The 14,481-nt window shown below is 54.2% G+C and overlaps 1 protein-coding gene across 1 annotated transcript; it reads right to left on the bottom strand.

The window, feature by feature from the left end:
• Window positions 1-3,430: 3,430 nt before the first annotated feature.
• On the bottom strand, window positions 3,431-13,429 carry SFTPB (surfactant protein B). The gene is made up of 10 exons (XM_052649589.1): window positions 13,363-13,429; window positions 12,654-12,784; window positions 12,256-12,327; window positions 11,790-11,915; window positions 10,029-10,181; window positions 9,728-9,817; window positions 5,454-5,637; window positions 5,151-5,311; window positions 4,256-4,336; window positions 3,431-3,493 (listed from the first exon to the last, which is right to left on the bottom strand). Exons 1-10 carry the CDS (start codon window positions 13,427-13,429, stop codon window positions 3,431-3,433), a joined length of 1,128 nt encoding a protein of 375 aa, XP_052505549.1.
• Window positions 13,430-14,481: the final 1,052 nt, after the last annotated feature.

The raw sequence follows: 14,481 nt of genomic DNA, 5'->3' as shown, positions 1-14,481 counted from the left end.
TCTCAGGGACTCCTGCATCTCAGCTGGAGACAGAGATTGGCTCTTCCTGCCAGTTCTCTCCTCCCACAGCTGATCAGCTCCTGATCTTTTTTTTTTTAACTTTTATTTATGTATTTATTTGGCTGCACTGGGTCTTAGTTGTGGCACATGGAATCTTCATTGCCTCATGTGGGCTCTTTTGTCGTGGCACATGGGCTCCAGAGCGTGTGGGCTCAGTGGCTGCAGTGTACAGGCTTAGTTGCTCCATGGCATGTGGGATCTTAGTTCCCTGACCAGGGATCGAACCTGCATCCCCTGAATTGCAAGGCAGATTATTAACCACTGGGCCACCAGGGAAGTCCCAGTTCCTGGCCTTTTGAATGAGGCCTCCTCTTTGGCTATCAGGAGCTCACTCTCATGCTTGCTTTCAGGGTTAACAGTTAATGCCTCCTCTCCTCCAGGCTGTAGATCTTCATCTTCCCAACCAAGCTTTTTTCAAAATGTAAAACACTCTTTGTCTCAGAGAGCTTGAACTTGTAATTGAAAGTGATGGCATTCAAGACAAAGGTCTGCTATAGATTTACAAGAAGACTTCTTTAAAACGTCAAATTCTGAGGCCAAGGGTTTGTGTCCATCCCTGCCCCGACAGGAGGTTGTATAATAAGCTTTCCCTGCTTGAACAGTGGAGCTGTTGAGGGTAGAACCAAAGTGTAGCCAGGCGGACTGAAAAAGTCTGTAGTTCAGGGGCAAAGTCTCCATCTGCTATGGCTCTCTCCTGGGACTGGTAGGATTGTGGGTGATTCTACTCTCTTCTCATCTGCAGTTTCTGAATTTTCTACAATAAACATGTGGTTATTGTTGTTCAGTTGCTAAGTCGTGTCTGACTCTTTGCATCCCCGTGAACTGCAGCACACCAGGCTTCCCTGTCCTTCACTATATCCCTGAGTTTGCTCAGACTCATGTCTGTTGAGTCGGTGATGCCATCCAACCTTCTCATTCTCTCTTGTCCCCTTCTCTGCTCTTGCCCTCAGTCTTTCCCAGCATCAGGATCCTTTCTAAAAATGTGTATTTCTTTCATGCTAGGAGACATAATGACAAAAACTCTTTTATAAGTGAAGGGACACTTCCAGGCATTTAGGTCTGTAATGCTGAAGATTAATTCTGCAGGGCATATTTCGAGTTTGGGGCACCCTAGCTCATCTCAGTGGAAGGACTCTTTGGTGGGGGCGGGGTCACAGGTAGGGATCAGGCTGGAGGCAGCGACAGGAGGAAGAGGCGACATGGGCATCTCTTTCGCCAACACGGAGAAGAGTGAGGCAGCCCCGAGCCTGGCTTACCTTCAGGGAGGGGCTGTGGCTTCTGCAGCATCTTAAAGGGCAGTGTGTTTCCTTTCAGGACAAGGAGATGGCACTTTGTTGGCATTGTTACAGGCGCTGTATTACCTGGGAACCAATCCTCAGTGTGCCCAGCCCCACGCGAGCTTTGAGGAGATAAATCACAGCAGGAAATCGAGCCACCCTCACATTTCTAACAAAAGTTGGAAGTTCAACAGTGCTGCAGTCCATGGGGTTGCAAAGAGTCACACACAACTGAACAACAACCGTACAAAAAGATAAAAAGAAAACCCCCTTTTACGTCTTAACAAAAAGCAACAGGAAAACATTCACATACAACATGCCTAATTACCTTCCACCAGGATTGAGCCCCGCTGTGCCCACTTTCAACCACACCAGGGATTTCTTGATGTTTAAAAAAAGTTTAAGGATTTCATGTGTCTGTCTTTTCTGGGACTTTCTGTTCCCACTTTTATTCTTCTGAATTCTTAATTTTGTGAAAGTGTTAGCAGAGTGATTGTAAAAGCTAGTATCTCATGCACAAGGAGATGGGAGCGATGCCAGGACAGGATTCTCCCCGCACTGTCCTCTTGATGCCAGGACTTGGAGAAGGACTGAGAGCCCACGACAAGGTCGCCTCAGCCCAGTGCTGGGGGTGTTGTGAGCGTTGGGCTGGCTCTGTTGGGATGTGCAGGTGGCCCTGGGCCGGAAGCCCCATCTGCATTCCTTGTCTAGAGATGAGGCCTTCGCCACATCTCACTCCCAAAGTGGATGGAAGTGCCTCTGGTTCCAGGCTGTGGTTAGAGATAAGACATATCAGGCTGACCCAGGACCGAAGACACAATCTGCAGGCCTGTGGCCTACCAGCCTCAGAGCCTTTGGAGGAAAGGAGATGGGGAAGGGGGGCATGGGAATGAAGCCCACGCTTCTTCTCATTGTGGGCAGGGCAGAAAGCCAGAGGTGGGGTCTTCTCATATGGAGAGTCCTGAAGACCACCTCACCCAGCTCCGTCTTTGTCACTGAGAAGAGTGAGGGGTGGTGTATCTTGGCTGGGGACCCACGGCCAGGGGCTGGCAGAGTTCAGACCAGAGCCCAGGCCTTCTGTGCCAACCACTCCTCTTCCTGTTTCAATAGGGCTAGAAGGCCCAGCTCTTTCTGGCAGCTCCCTGACCCCCAGCCCAACCCCCTGGCCCCAGAAGCTGCCATCAATGGGGAGGGATGACATTAAACTTGTCCCTGCAGGGAGGGTCTGAATTGTCACAGACACTTCCTCCCCACCACCTCCCCCAGGGGCTCATGATTCTTGAGGGTCTCTGGAGCAGGCTGGACTCCCCTCGACCCGCAGATGGGCCCTGGGGCGTGAGCTCCAGGAGGGTCGGGGGGAGCTCACTGTTTTATTCACACATCTAGCTCTTGCTCCAAGAATGTGGCCTGGTCACAGGTACTCATTGCATTGTAAAAAAAACGAGTGAAAAGAGATGAATACATGACCTTCATGTTGGGGGGCTTGCTCTGGACAGAACTGTGAAGTTGCCAGGTCTCTTCTCAGGGGTGCTTCCCTCTCTGGAGGCACCTGGCATAGAGTCTGCCTCTGACCCCCACTCTGTCCTAAGGGGTCACCTCTGACCCAGTGACATTGAGGGAGACAGGGAGGAGTCTCAGGTAGGAGGAGTCAGGCGATGGAGGAGTTCCTGGCATCTTTGGGGAGCAATGTCTGGTGTCCCCTGAGTTTCAGGAAAGGCAGGGCTTGGTGCAAGCACATTTGGTACCGAGGATCAGTGCATGAAGAGGGTGGTCTGTGAGGTGAAAGCCATGGTCAGGCGCGGAAGCTCCCCTCTGGGCTGGGGGAGGGCCAGCAAGCTGGGAGCTGGGCCTGGCACTGAAAGCCATGGGGATTCTGGGCAGAGGGGTGAGCGGGTTTGAGAGAGGACAGTCGAGATGGTGCTGCCGGGGCCCTCAGGAGCCTTGAGTTCAGCCTGTGAGGAGGAGGATGGAAGATCGGAGGCTGCCTCTTCCTGCTTGGGGACAGAAGAGCCCCCGCCTCCTGATGTGGGCAGGGCCGTCCCCGCTTCCATCAGTGGGAGTCTGGACTCACCTGCCATGGCTGTGCGTTCTCATCAGAAGTGGGGGCTGTGGATACACTGGAGAGGACTGAACGGAGTCGCACATGTCCCCAGGGCCTGCCATGGGACAGTATTAGGGCCTTGAGGCCTTGCACCCCTGATTCCCAGCTCTAAGAGGTTGGGGAGGCTCCCCCCACCCCCATAGGGGCAGCGCTCACTCCACCTGCCACCTCGCAAGAGTTCTTGGTGTGACCTTGTGGATCCCTCAGGCCACCCTCCAAGACACAGGCCTTCAGGGTGTGGAGCCAGAGGAGGGGCATACTTGCCCCAGGACACACAATTTGTACCCACCCCCACCCCCACTGAGCACACACTGTTCAGTGAACAACCCCCATCCCCGAAAACACATCAAACCACACTCGTTAAGGCTGTCCCCCCTTCCCACGCGCTCAGTCCCTTCAGTCCTGTTTGACTCTTTGCGACCCTCTGGACTGGAGCCCGCCAAGCTCCTCTGTCCATGGGATTCTTCAGGCAAGAGTACTGGAGTGGGTTGTCATTTCCTTCTCCAGGGCGTCTTCCCGACCCAGGGATTGAACCCAGATCTCCTGCATTGGCAGGCAAGTTCTTTACCACTAGCGCCATCTGGGAAGCTCCTTCCTTCCCATACTCCCCCCTTTTCATCCTTTTGTGGCGTTTTCTTGACTTCTCTGAGACTGCCTTGTCTATAGTAAAACATAGGAGGACACCTCCCAGTCGTGGGCCGGCACTCCTGGGGCTGCCCTGCACTGAGAACCGTGGACTAGAGCGGGGGGCTGGGGGTGGGGAAGGACTCTGGGAGCTGAGGCAAGTCCTGGAACCAGCTGGAAGGGGTGAGGATACCTGGCAGGCCATGTGGGCATCCCAGCCGCTGGACACCAGAGTCTGCAGCCGGGGCGCATGCTTCTCCACAAACTGCTCACACTGAGGGAGGAGACAGACACAGGGCTAGGTGGACCCAGGCCCGGGGCAGGGCCCTCCTGCCTTACTGTCTGACCTCCCCACTTATGTGGATCCCCTCAGAGCTCCCTGGGCCTGGTGTAGGTCCAGCCCTCGGCCCTCAGTGAGCAGCTCTGGCTGTAAGACTGAACAAGCCACTGGGTGGAAATGGGGGTTTCCGTCAGGAAAATCAGGGACCTCAGAGATGGAGACTGAGGGGCAGAACCTGACCCCATCCTTCCCTCCCCTCTCCATTTCAGTTCTGGAAGCCACCCTGAAGTTCATCTGTTCCTAGAGACCTGACAAGGGGAGCACTGTGCGGAAAGCGGCCTTCTCCAGGAGTCAGCAGGCGCGTCACCCACGCTCAGAGAACACCAGGGCTCCGGGACCCCAGGCCCAGGCCTCTCCTGCCGGTGGCTTGGTCCCCACTGAGTCACACCGGGAGGAGCCCTGGGCCAGGGACAGGACTGGGACCTGGAGAGGAGGCCAGGCCTTCTCTTGCTCAGCTGGCCCGGCATTACTCATCTCCTGGTGGATGACCGGGCCTCTCTCCTGGTCCATGACAGAGGCCTGCTCATCCTCCTGAGCCCATGCCCCTGGGTCAGAGACATCTCCTGACCTTTTGCCCTAAGTTACAACGATGTCATTGTTTGTCCTGCGTCCTGTCTGTGTCTGAGCACCTTAAGGGCAGAAGACCAGCCCACTCTGTGTATCTCTGTCTGGGAAACCTGTCTTGGACCCAACCCTCCCCCTTGGGCAGCTCCTGGGTCCCGAGCCCCCCTGCACGCCTGCCCCTCACCTTTTGCCTGTCCAGCCAGGTGCCCAGGCAGGCCTGGCGCATTGCCTGTGGCATGGCCTGCTCACTGCTGTTCCCTGCCTGAGTGGTCACAAACATGCAGAGCTGGCACTCAGAGTCTTGTGGCAGCCATTCTCCAGGCAGGGACCCCAGGGCAGGGAGGGCTAGAGAGAAAAAACAGCCGCGTTCCTGTCCTCATTGGTACAGTGCAGGTGGACCCAAGAAGGGGAGGGTCGTGCAGGGCTGTGGTTGGCAGGGGAGGGGATGGGAGCAGGTGATGGGCAGGGGCTGGGGCAGCAGGCTCACCTGGGCCAGCGCTGTCCTCGCTGGAGCACCGGAGGACGAGGCCGCAGACCAGCTGGGGCAGCATGCGGCCTAGCAGCGTGTCCAGGAGGATGACAGAGTAGCGCTCAACCAGGCACTGGCAGATGCCGCCCACCAGCAGGGGGACCATGTGGCACACCTGGGCCACAGTCATGGCCAGTACACCCTGGGGTGGGGGCCAAGAAAGGACAGAGTGGGACCTTCCCCCGAAAGACCTGCTCAGGTGCTTTGCAGACCTTCCCTGGACGCCTTGGAGAATTTTCATGCTATTTGCAGACAGACACTGAACATTAGGGAGTCCAGGGGACTTGTCCAGAGTCACTGAGCTGGTGCGAGAACCAGGCCACAGACCCCAACTCTGACTTCAAAGACTCTGGAATTGTTGAAATTCCAGAGTTTCTCAGAGAAGTGGACATTGCTCAGGCCACATGGCAGCCTGGGGCAGAGGCAGAACCAACCCGAGTCTTTTCCCTCCTAACCTGGCGGTGCCATGCTTCCCCCACAGGTGGACAAGCTCCTGTCTGTGGCTCCCAGAGTCAAGCAGTCCCTGGTTTCAGGAGCCCCATGGGGAAGTAAGGAGTATCCCCACCCCACCCCACCCTTGATTCCAAACACAACCTCCCTGCTGAAGAGCAAGGAGAGAGGATGCAGGCACGCTTATTCCTCCACTCCTTTATTCATTCAGCCAATTCATGTAAAGAACTTTCATACGTGAAATAAGCTACAGGGATCTACTGCACGTCTCAGGGAATATAGCCAATATTTTATAATAACTATAAATGGAGTATAACCTTTGAAAGTTGTGAATCACTATATTGTACACTTGTGAGTTATATAATATTGTACATCAACTATGTTTGTGTGTGTCCCCGGTTGCTTCAGCTGTGTTCGATTCTTTGCAACCCTATGGACCGTAGCCTGCCAGGTTCCTCTATCCATGGGATTTCCCAGGCAAGAATACTGGAGTGGGTTGTCGTTTCCTCCTCTAGGGGATCTTCTTGACCCAGGGATCCTACCTGCACCTCCTGAGTCAGATTTTTACCTGCTGAGCCATCAGGAAGCCTTGTACATCAACTATACTTCAATTTTCAGAGAAGGCAATGGCAACCCACTCCAGTACTTTTGCCTGGAGAACCCCATGGACAGAGGAGCCTGGTAGGCTATAGTCCATGAGGTCGCTAAGAGTCAGACACGACTGAGCAACTTCACTTTCACTTTTCACTTTTCACTTTCATGCATTGGAGAAGGCAATGGCAACCCACTCCAGTGTTCTTGCCTGGAGAATCCCAGGGATGGGGGAGCCTGGTGGGCTGCTGTCTATGGGGTCACAGAGTCGGACATGACTGACACGACTTAGCAGCAGCAGCAGCATACTTCAGTTTTAAAAAAAGGACCGGTATGTGGCAGGCTGGCCTGGGCCCTGTTCCTGCCTGAAGCCCCCGCTGTCCCTTAGCATGAGGACACCCAAGGAAGGAGGAAAACAGGGGGGCATGTATATTTTGGGGAAGTGACACCTTCCAAATGACACATCTCACCACAGGACCCGTTTTGTTTGTATCAGATCCCAACTCGTCCTCTCCTCCCGCTATGATGAGGGGCCCCAGCTCTGTCAAAGGCTGGCCATCTCCTTGTGCACAGGGTCCACCCTGCATCCCCCTCTGTTCTGCTTCATTGCTTCTCCCTCTTGCCCTTCCTTTTCATCAGCATGTGAACATGCTAAAATAGCATCTGTCATTGAAACCCTCACCCATCTTGGGGCTTCCCCGGGGGTCCTCTGGCTAAGACTGTGCTTCTACTGCAGGGGCTACAGGTTCAGTCCCTGGTCAGGGAACTAAGATCCCACAGGCCAAAAAGTGAAAAAAAAAAAAAAAAGAAACAAACAAACCCAAAGTCTCACCCATCTTCTCTTCCCTTCCCAGAAAAACTTCAAGAAAGAGTTATCAATACTGAATGCTGTAGTTCTGTCTCTGGAACTCCTCCAAAACAGCTTTCAAGGTCACCAGCAACCCCCGGGTCATGTCTCGTCGACCCGTCAGCAGATTTCACCCCAGTGACCACTCCCTCCATGCTGAAGCGCTTTCTTTTCTCAGGCTCCACATCCTCACGCTGTGGTGTCCCCACCTCCGTGGCTGTCCCTCCTCAGGCTCTTTTGCTGGCTTTTTCTTCTTCCTCCACCTGGTCCACCCCACATCCCTGGATTTAAATCTTGGATTTAAATCTTGTCTGTAGCCACGACTCTCAGACTGACGTCTCTGGACCTGGCCAGCGATCTGGCAGGCTGCCTGCCTGTCGCCTCCTCCTGTGTGTTATACAGGCAACTCGAACTTATCACGGCCAGGAGAGAAGTCCTAATTTTTCTGCCCAGACATGTTTCTTCTCAAATCCACCCATTTTAGTGGGGGGGGGTGGGGGGCATTCCAAAGAGCCTGTTGCTCAAGCCAAAGTCCATAGAATCATGGCTGACTCCCCACTTGTCTTCATGCCCCTGTGGAGCCCACCTCTCAGACAGACCTCCATCACCGAGTCCTGCGGAGCCCACCTCCCAGACAGACCCCAGTCCCCCTGCTAGTTCCAGGCCCACCGTGCTTCCTGCCATGGTCTCCTAAGGACTCACCTTGCTCTCATTGTTCCCTCCCTTCTGCCTGATACCGTCTTCAAACACCAGGAGAGCGATCTTGCTAAACTGTAAATCCAGTCATGGCTCCTCCTGCCTGAAACCCTCCACAGCTGTGTACTGCCTTCAGAAGAAAGCCCAGGGCTTTCCTGGTGGCTGAGTGGTAAAGATTCCATATGCAATGCAGGAGCCACAGGTTCGCTCCCTTCCCCAAGAAGATCCCACATGCAGCTAAGCCCATGCGCCACAGCGACTGAGCCCGTGCGCCACAACGACTGAGCCCGTGCGCCGCAACGACTGAGCCCGTGCTCCGCAACAAGAGAAGCCACCGAAGTGAGAAGCCTGAGCTCTGCAGCTAGAGAAAAGCCTGTGCAGCAACAAAGACCCAGCGTAGCCAGAAATGAATAAATAAATAAAACCGTAAGAAAGAAGAAGCAGAACAAAGCCCAGTATCCCTTCACTTGGCCTACCCTCTGCTCTCTTCTCAACCTCTCCCCGCAGGCTGCGCGCTGCAGCCCAAGCTCATTCTGCTTAAGACTCTGCCCATTGGTCCTAGTTGTTCCTCAGGTCTCATCTTAACCTCAGGGATGCTTCCTGACCAACCATCCCACCCCCATTCTCCTATCACTCTTCCTTCCCTCATCTGTCTTAATTCTCTGCTCTGAACTCATCACTACCTGAAAAAAATCTCTCCCACTGCAATGCAGACTCAGGAGGGTGGACACGCCCTCAGTGAGCAGGCAGCCATACTGGCCTCATCTGGAAGGGCCAACAGGGCAGGTCTGTCCTCACTTGGGCCTCATTTCAAGGCAGGGCTGTTGGGTGATGGTCACTACAAAGTTTGGAAGATTCCATGTTCAGGGTGGGCAAGGATGGGGTGTCTATCTAATTCTTCTTTTGTAAAATGAAAGCACCTTTTCTTGCTTTCTTCCTTCCCTCCTTTTCCTCTCTCTTCCTTTCTTCCTTTCTCTCTTTCCCTTTCCTTCTCTGTCTCTTTTTCCCTTCCTTCCTTTCTTCATTTCTCTCTCCCTCTTTCTTTGTCTCTCTCTTTTTCTTTCTTTCCCAGCAATTTGGTATAGATTTTACTGGAACAATGTTTCACTTTGTTTCTGATGCATACATATCCCGACCTTCAGGATATGAAGATATGATTCTGAATAGAAAACTTGAAAGCAGCATTTCCACAGAGACAACTGAGATTCTTTTCTGTATTTTGACACCTGGCATAGTGCCTGGAGGGCTTCCCTGGTGGCACAGAGGGAAAGAATCTGCCTGTCAGTGCAGGAGACCTAAGAGACGCAGATTCAATCCCTAGGTCAGGAAGATCCCCTGGAGAAGGGAATGGCAAGCCACTCCCGTATTCTTGCCCAGAGAATTTCATAGACAGAAGAGCCTGGTGGGCTACAGTCCATGGAGTTGCAAAGAGTCGGACATGACTGAGTGACTGAGAACACACACATAGTGCCTGGCACACAGTGAGGGCTTCACAATTGTTGAAGAAGCTCTAGTCCTGGCACTTAGAGGCCCAGCCCGAGGGCAGGGTGCCTCGGGTGGGAACAACGCACAAATGGCCCCCTCCTAACCTCTGAGGAGGGATGGGGGAGGTGGAGCAGTGGGGAGCCCTGTGCCCTGGACGACTCACCTTGGGAATCACAGCCTGGATCCGTTTGATCAGAGTCCGGCAGAGCCAGCAGAAGGGGAGAGGGATGGGGAACCGCTGCAGGGAGAGGTCCTGGTGGAAAAATCATGCTGGAGGCAGGCTGGACAGCAGGCTCGCCCAGGCTCTGCTCACCAGCCTTGCCTCCTTCTCCTCTCCTCCTGCTCCCGTCTTAGGCCCTGTCTGTAGTTGCTAGTGCCCTTCCCGGCTCTGCCCCTCCCAGGTCAAGTGCTCCCGGCCTCCAGGGCCTTGGCTGTGGCCCTGTTGCTCTGGATCCCCACCTCACCTGTGTCTGAGGCCCAGGCTTGGCCTGGAGGGCCCCTGGCAGCAGGGGGAGGGCCATCTTGTCCAGCAGAGGACCCCATGGCTCTGGCCCCTTCCCTGGCTCTGGGTGCCTGGGCTTGCATAGGCCCACGTGCTGACAGATGAACTTCGGGTTCTAGGGCACAACACAGGGTAAGGGGGTGGTTAGGGTGGGGGAGGGAACCCCACTCCTGCTCAGTCTGGCTCAAGGATTCAGATACCAGGCCACTGTCTTTGGCCTGGAATGAGGGGAGCAGGCTGGTTTGGGGTTGTGGTTTAAGATTCTGTGGAGGGGATGGGGGAGACCAAAGGCAGAGAGGGAGGTCATGTGGGGGCTTTGGGGCACTTGTCTGTGGATGTGTGTGAATGAGTGTGAGCATGGATGTTTGGGGGAATGAAGGAATATAAGTACATGAGATTGTGTCTTTTGTGTGAGTGTGCAGATGATGTGGTTTTTCTTTTTTTCTGGAGGAGAAACTCAAATTTTATTAGACAAATTGTTATTCTTTTTGCATTTTCTGTAATAAACCTTTAAACTACATGGGCGCTGCCTTTCCTTAATCAAGAATGTGAATTGTGAATTCAAAGGACAGAGGTCAAAATCAAACCTTGACCAATTATTATCTGTGTATCTTTGGGTATTTATGTGTTCAGTCATATCCATGGGACTGACTGTACCCCTCCAGGCTCCTCTGTCCATGGAATTTTCCAGGCAAGAATACTGGAGTTTGTTGCCATTAACTACTCCAGGGGATCTTCCTGACCCAGGGATCGAACCTGTGTCTCTTGCATCTCCCGCATTGGCAGATGATTCTTTACCACCAAGGCTTCCCTGGTGGCTCAGTGGTAAAGAATTCACCTGCAGTGCAGGAGACTGGGGTTTGATCCCTGGGTCGAGAAGTTCCCCTGGAGAAGGGAATGGCAACTCACTCTAGTATTCTTGCCTGGAAAATTCCGTGGACCGAGGAGCCTGGTGAGCTACAGCCTACGGGGTCGCAAAGAGTCGGACACAACTGGGTGACTAAGGACACACATTCTTGGGTGTTAACTCCTCTGAAGCAGTTGTTGGAAGATTCTTTTAATTACAGTATTTTAAGGACTTAAAGCTTAGAGCCTACTCAGAGTTAGCACAAAGTAGAATTTGTTATTCTTGTGGGATGCTGTGAGTTTTACCTGAGACTGTGGAGAAGGCGAGACTGGAAAGGAGACTGGAAAGGAGACTGGAAAATCCCATGGACACAGGAGCCTGGTAGGCTGCAGTCCATGGGGTCGCTGGGAGTTGGACATGATTGAGTGACTTCAGTTTCACTTTTCACTTTCATGCATTGGAGAAGGAAATGGCAACCCACTCCAGTGTTCTTGCCTGGAGAATCCCAGAGACAGGGGAGCCTGGTGGGCTGTCGTCTATGGGGTCGCACAGAGTCGGACATGACTGAAGTGACTTAGCAGCAGCAGCAGCAGCAGCAGTGTGTCTGTAGTATGGATTTGTGACCTAGTGTATGTTTGTATGAAGAGTGTGAGGGTGTGTGTAGGTGTTTGCAAGTGTGCAGGCCCACTGTGTATAGCTTAGTGGGTGGGGCTGTAATCTGGGCACCAGCTGAGGGGCACTGAGTTTCCTGGACTGGGTGTGGATAGGATGTGTGCGTGTATGTGTCTCTGTGTGTGTGCTGGGGGTGACTCTGGGAAAGGGCAGGCATGGAGGCTGTGAGGGAGGCAGCCTGGAGGCGAGGGGGGCAGGCCTCACCATCTGGCTCTGGAAGTGGTCAATGATCAGAGGGAAGTAGGTGTCCAGCAGGTGGCGACACTGGGGCACCAAGAGTTTCAGCGGAAGGACATCACACTCCTGCTCCAGGAATTTGCGCACTGTGTCCTGGGAGGCAGGCCAGAGAGAGGACTGTTAGCCTGGCCTCTCTGAGGTCTGCCCCATCCGAGCCCCTGGACATGGGGCCACTGCCCAGCTGACTGGTCACCTTCGCCCAGGGCTCTGGAGTTGGGAGGGTGCTAAAGGAGCTGGGTGGTTGGGCACAGGAAGGGTAGCTCCCCTTGGGAAAGACTGTGATGCTGAGATCACTCCCAGAACCCTCTCCCAACCAGGAGACCCCTGGTAAACCCAGGCATCACCCCCAGCTTGGAGATGCTGCTTTAAGAGGCTCACCTCTTCTTCCATCTCTTAACCTCCAAACTTCAGTTCAGGGTATGGGCCTCATTACCTGGAAAATGGCCTCCTTGACCATCTTGATGAGGATGCGGGAGATGTTCTCACATTCCTGGCACAGGTCATCCTGAGGAGAGGGCCCCAAGGTGGAGCACATGATGGGGGGCATGCTCCCAGCTCAGGTGGCTAAGGCTGACAGGGCACTCCAAGACACAGGCAAGTGTCCATGATCCCACCCCATCCCATTCATCCCATCCCATCCCACCCCACCCTGTCCATCCCACCCCATCCCATTCATCCCACCCCACCCTATCCAAATCATATTCTATCCCATTCTACTCCATCCCATCCTATCCCCTACAGGGGCTCCAATCCATCAGGCACATCCCGAGTCTACCCAGGACCCTTTACCCTGAGCCCTTTTGTCTCCCTACATCCTTGGATAGTACTCACGGCTTCCACATGTCCCCAGACTTCCTGCAGGCAGTGCCCTAGGGCTCTGCACTGCAAAGCTTGCTCCAGACTTTGGCACCAGAACGTGGGGCCCTGGGCACAGGCCAGGGAGTAGGTGGTCCCCGCAGCTGCTGTTTGAAGCCAGAGAAACCCTGGGATCCATGCCACACCTTGTGCACTGGCCTCCCCCAAACTCCACACCTAATTTTACTGGGATGCATGGCTCTTAAACTTGCTAGAGTCAGACAGCTCTGGCTTCTCTTGCTCTGTGTGTATATGCTAAATTGCTTCAGTCATGTCCAGCTGTTTGAGATCCTTTGAACTGTAACCCCCCCAGGCTTCTCTGTCTCTGGGATTATCCAGGCATGAATACTGGAGTGGATTGTCATGCCCTTCCCTAGGGGATCTTCCTGACCCAGGGATCGAACCCATGTCTCTTGCATGTCCTACACTGGCAGGCGGGTTCTTTACTATAGCATCGCCGGGGAAGCCCTCTACCCGCTCTACTGCCCACCAGCTGTGTGACCTTGGACAAGCCCTGGAGTCTCTAAGTCAAGGCTGCCTCTTCTTTAAAATGAGGATAATGTCCAAACTAAGGATAATGCTTGGGAAAGAGCCAGGGCTCAGCAAATGGTGGAGAAGTTTGCAATGCCCCCTGCACACCTAGCCCTGGAGGGTGGGGAGGCAAGGGGAGGCTGGGGGGACTCACCAGTGCCCAGACCACAGAGTATGGGCAGCAGCAGCAGCAGCCATGGCAGCAGGTGTGACTTGGCCATGGCACCTCTGCAGCCTGGACACCCTGCTTGGGGCAGGGGCCCTTATAGCTGGGGGCTGGGGTGTGGGGGCAGGGCTCTGTGGGAGCAGCGATGACCTCAGTGTTTGCCTTTGCCCTAGAGAACCCTCCAGATGCTTTGATCCCCACCTCTTCCGAGCAGTGACACCCCTGCCTGCCCCCCGGCCACCCCCACCCTGCCGTATCCTGCCCGATGACCTTCCCTGCTCCCTCTGCCGCCTTCCCACCCCAAACACACCTTCCTCTTGGGGCCCTGGACTTCCTCCAACCTGGGGGCTCTTGATCCTTCACATCCAATCCCATCTCCCTGGGTTACGGAAGGGGAACTGAGACAGGACCAGAGTAGCAGGGGTGAGTCCCCTCTCTTCTCCCTCTCTGGCCTCCTCTGCTCTTGAGCAATGACTCTAAAGAGCTTCCTGCCTGGCTCTTGACCAGGGGCAAGCCCTGGAGGGGTGAGCCTGGAGATGGCCACCTTCTCCTGATTCTTTCCTCTAGAAAACTCCTCTGCTTCTCTGAGAACATGGCTGGCATCGGTCAGAAGAGCTTTTTACATGAAGCAAAGAGAAAAAAAAAAAAAAAAAACCCAAGTATCCCAAGTATCTGAGACAAGGAGCACAGCTTGGCAGCTCAGGGGGAAGAAACTGTCCTTCATAGCTGCCTGGTCAGGTCCCCCTGGGCAGCGCACATCCAGGAATAAGCTGACCACCCATGAGGGGCAGACACAAGGAGTGAGGGCAGGGAGTCAGGTGCGGGATCGTGGCCACCAGTGTGGCTGAGTCCTCTCCAGCAGAGGATCAAGGGTGCTACTTCTGGCTGGGGCAGGTGGGAATCAGTACCACTGGACTCAGGATAGCTGAATGGCTCTCAAGGTTGCACAGGGGTTTGGGCAGTTTCTGTTGGCCTCAAGCCCTCATCAGTATGACAAATTGTTGCTACCACGGGAGTCGGCCAAGAGTGTGTGTAAACATGTGACAAAGATGGTTCCCCGTGGTTTGAATTCCTCCCAAGAAGGTGGGACTGGTGAGCGTTTAACAG

Source organism: Budorcas taxicolor, chromosome 11 (genome assembly GCF_023091745.1).
Source record: "Budorcas taxicolor isolate Tak-1 chromosome 11, Takin1.1, whole genome shotgun sequence".
Classification (NCBI taxonomy): domain Eukaryota; kingdom Metazoa; phylum Chordata; class Mammalia; order Artiodactyla; family Bovidae; genus Budorcas; species Budorcas taxicolor.
This window is presented reverse-complemented; position numbering and strand designations above follow the sequence as displayed.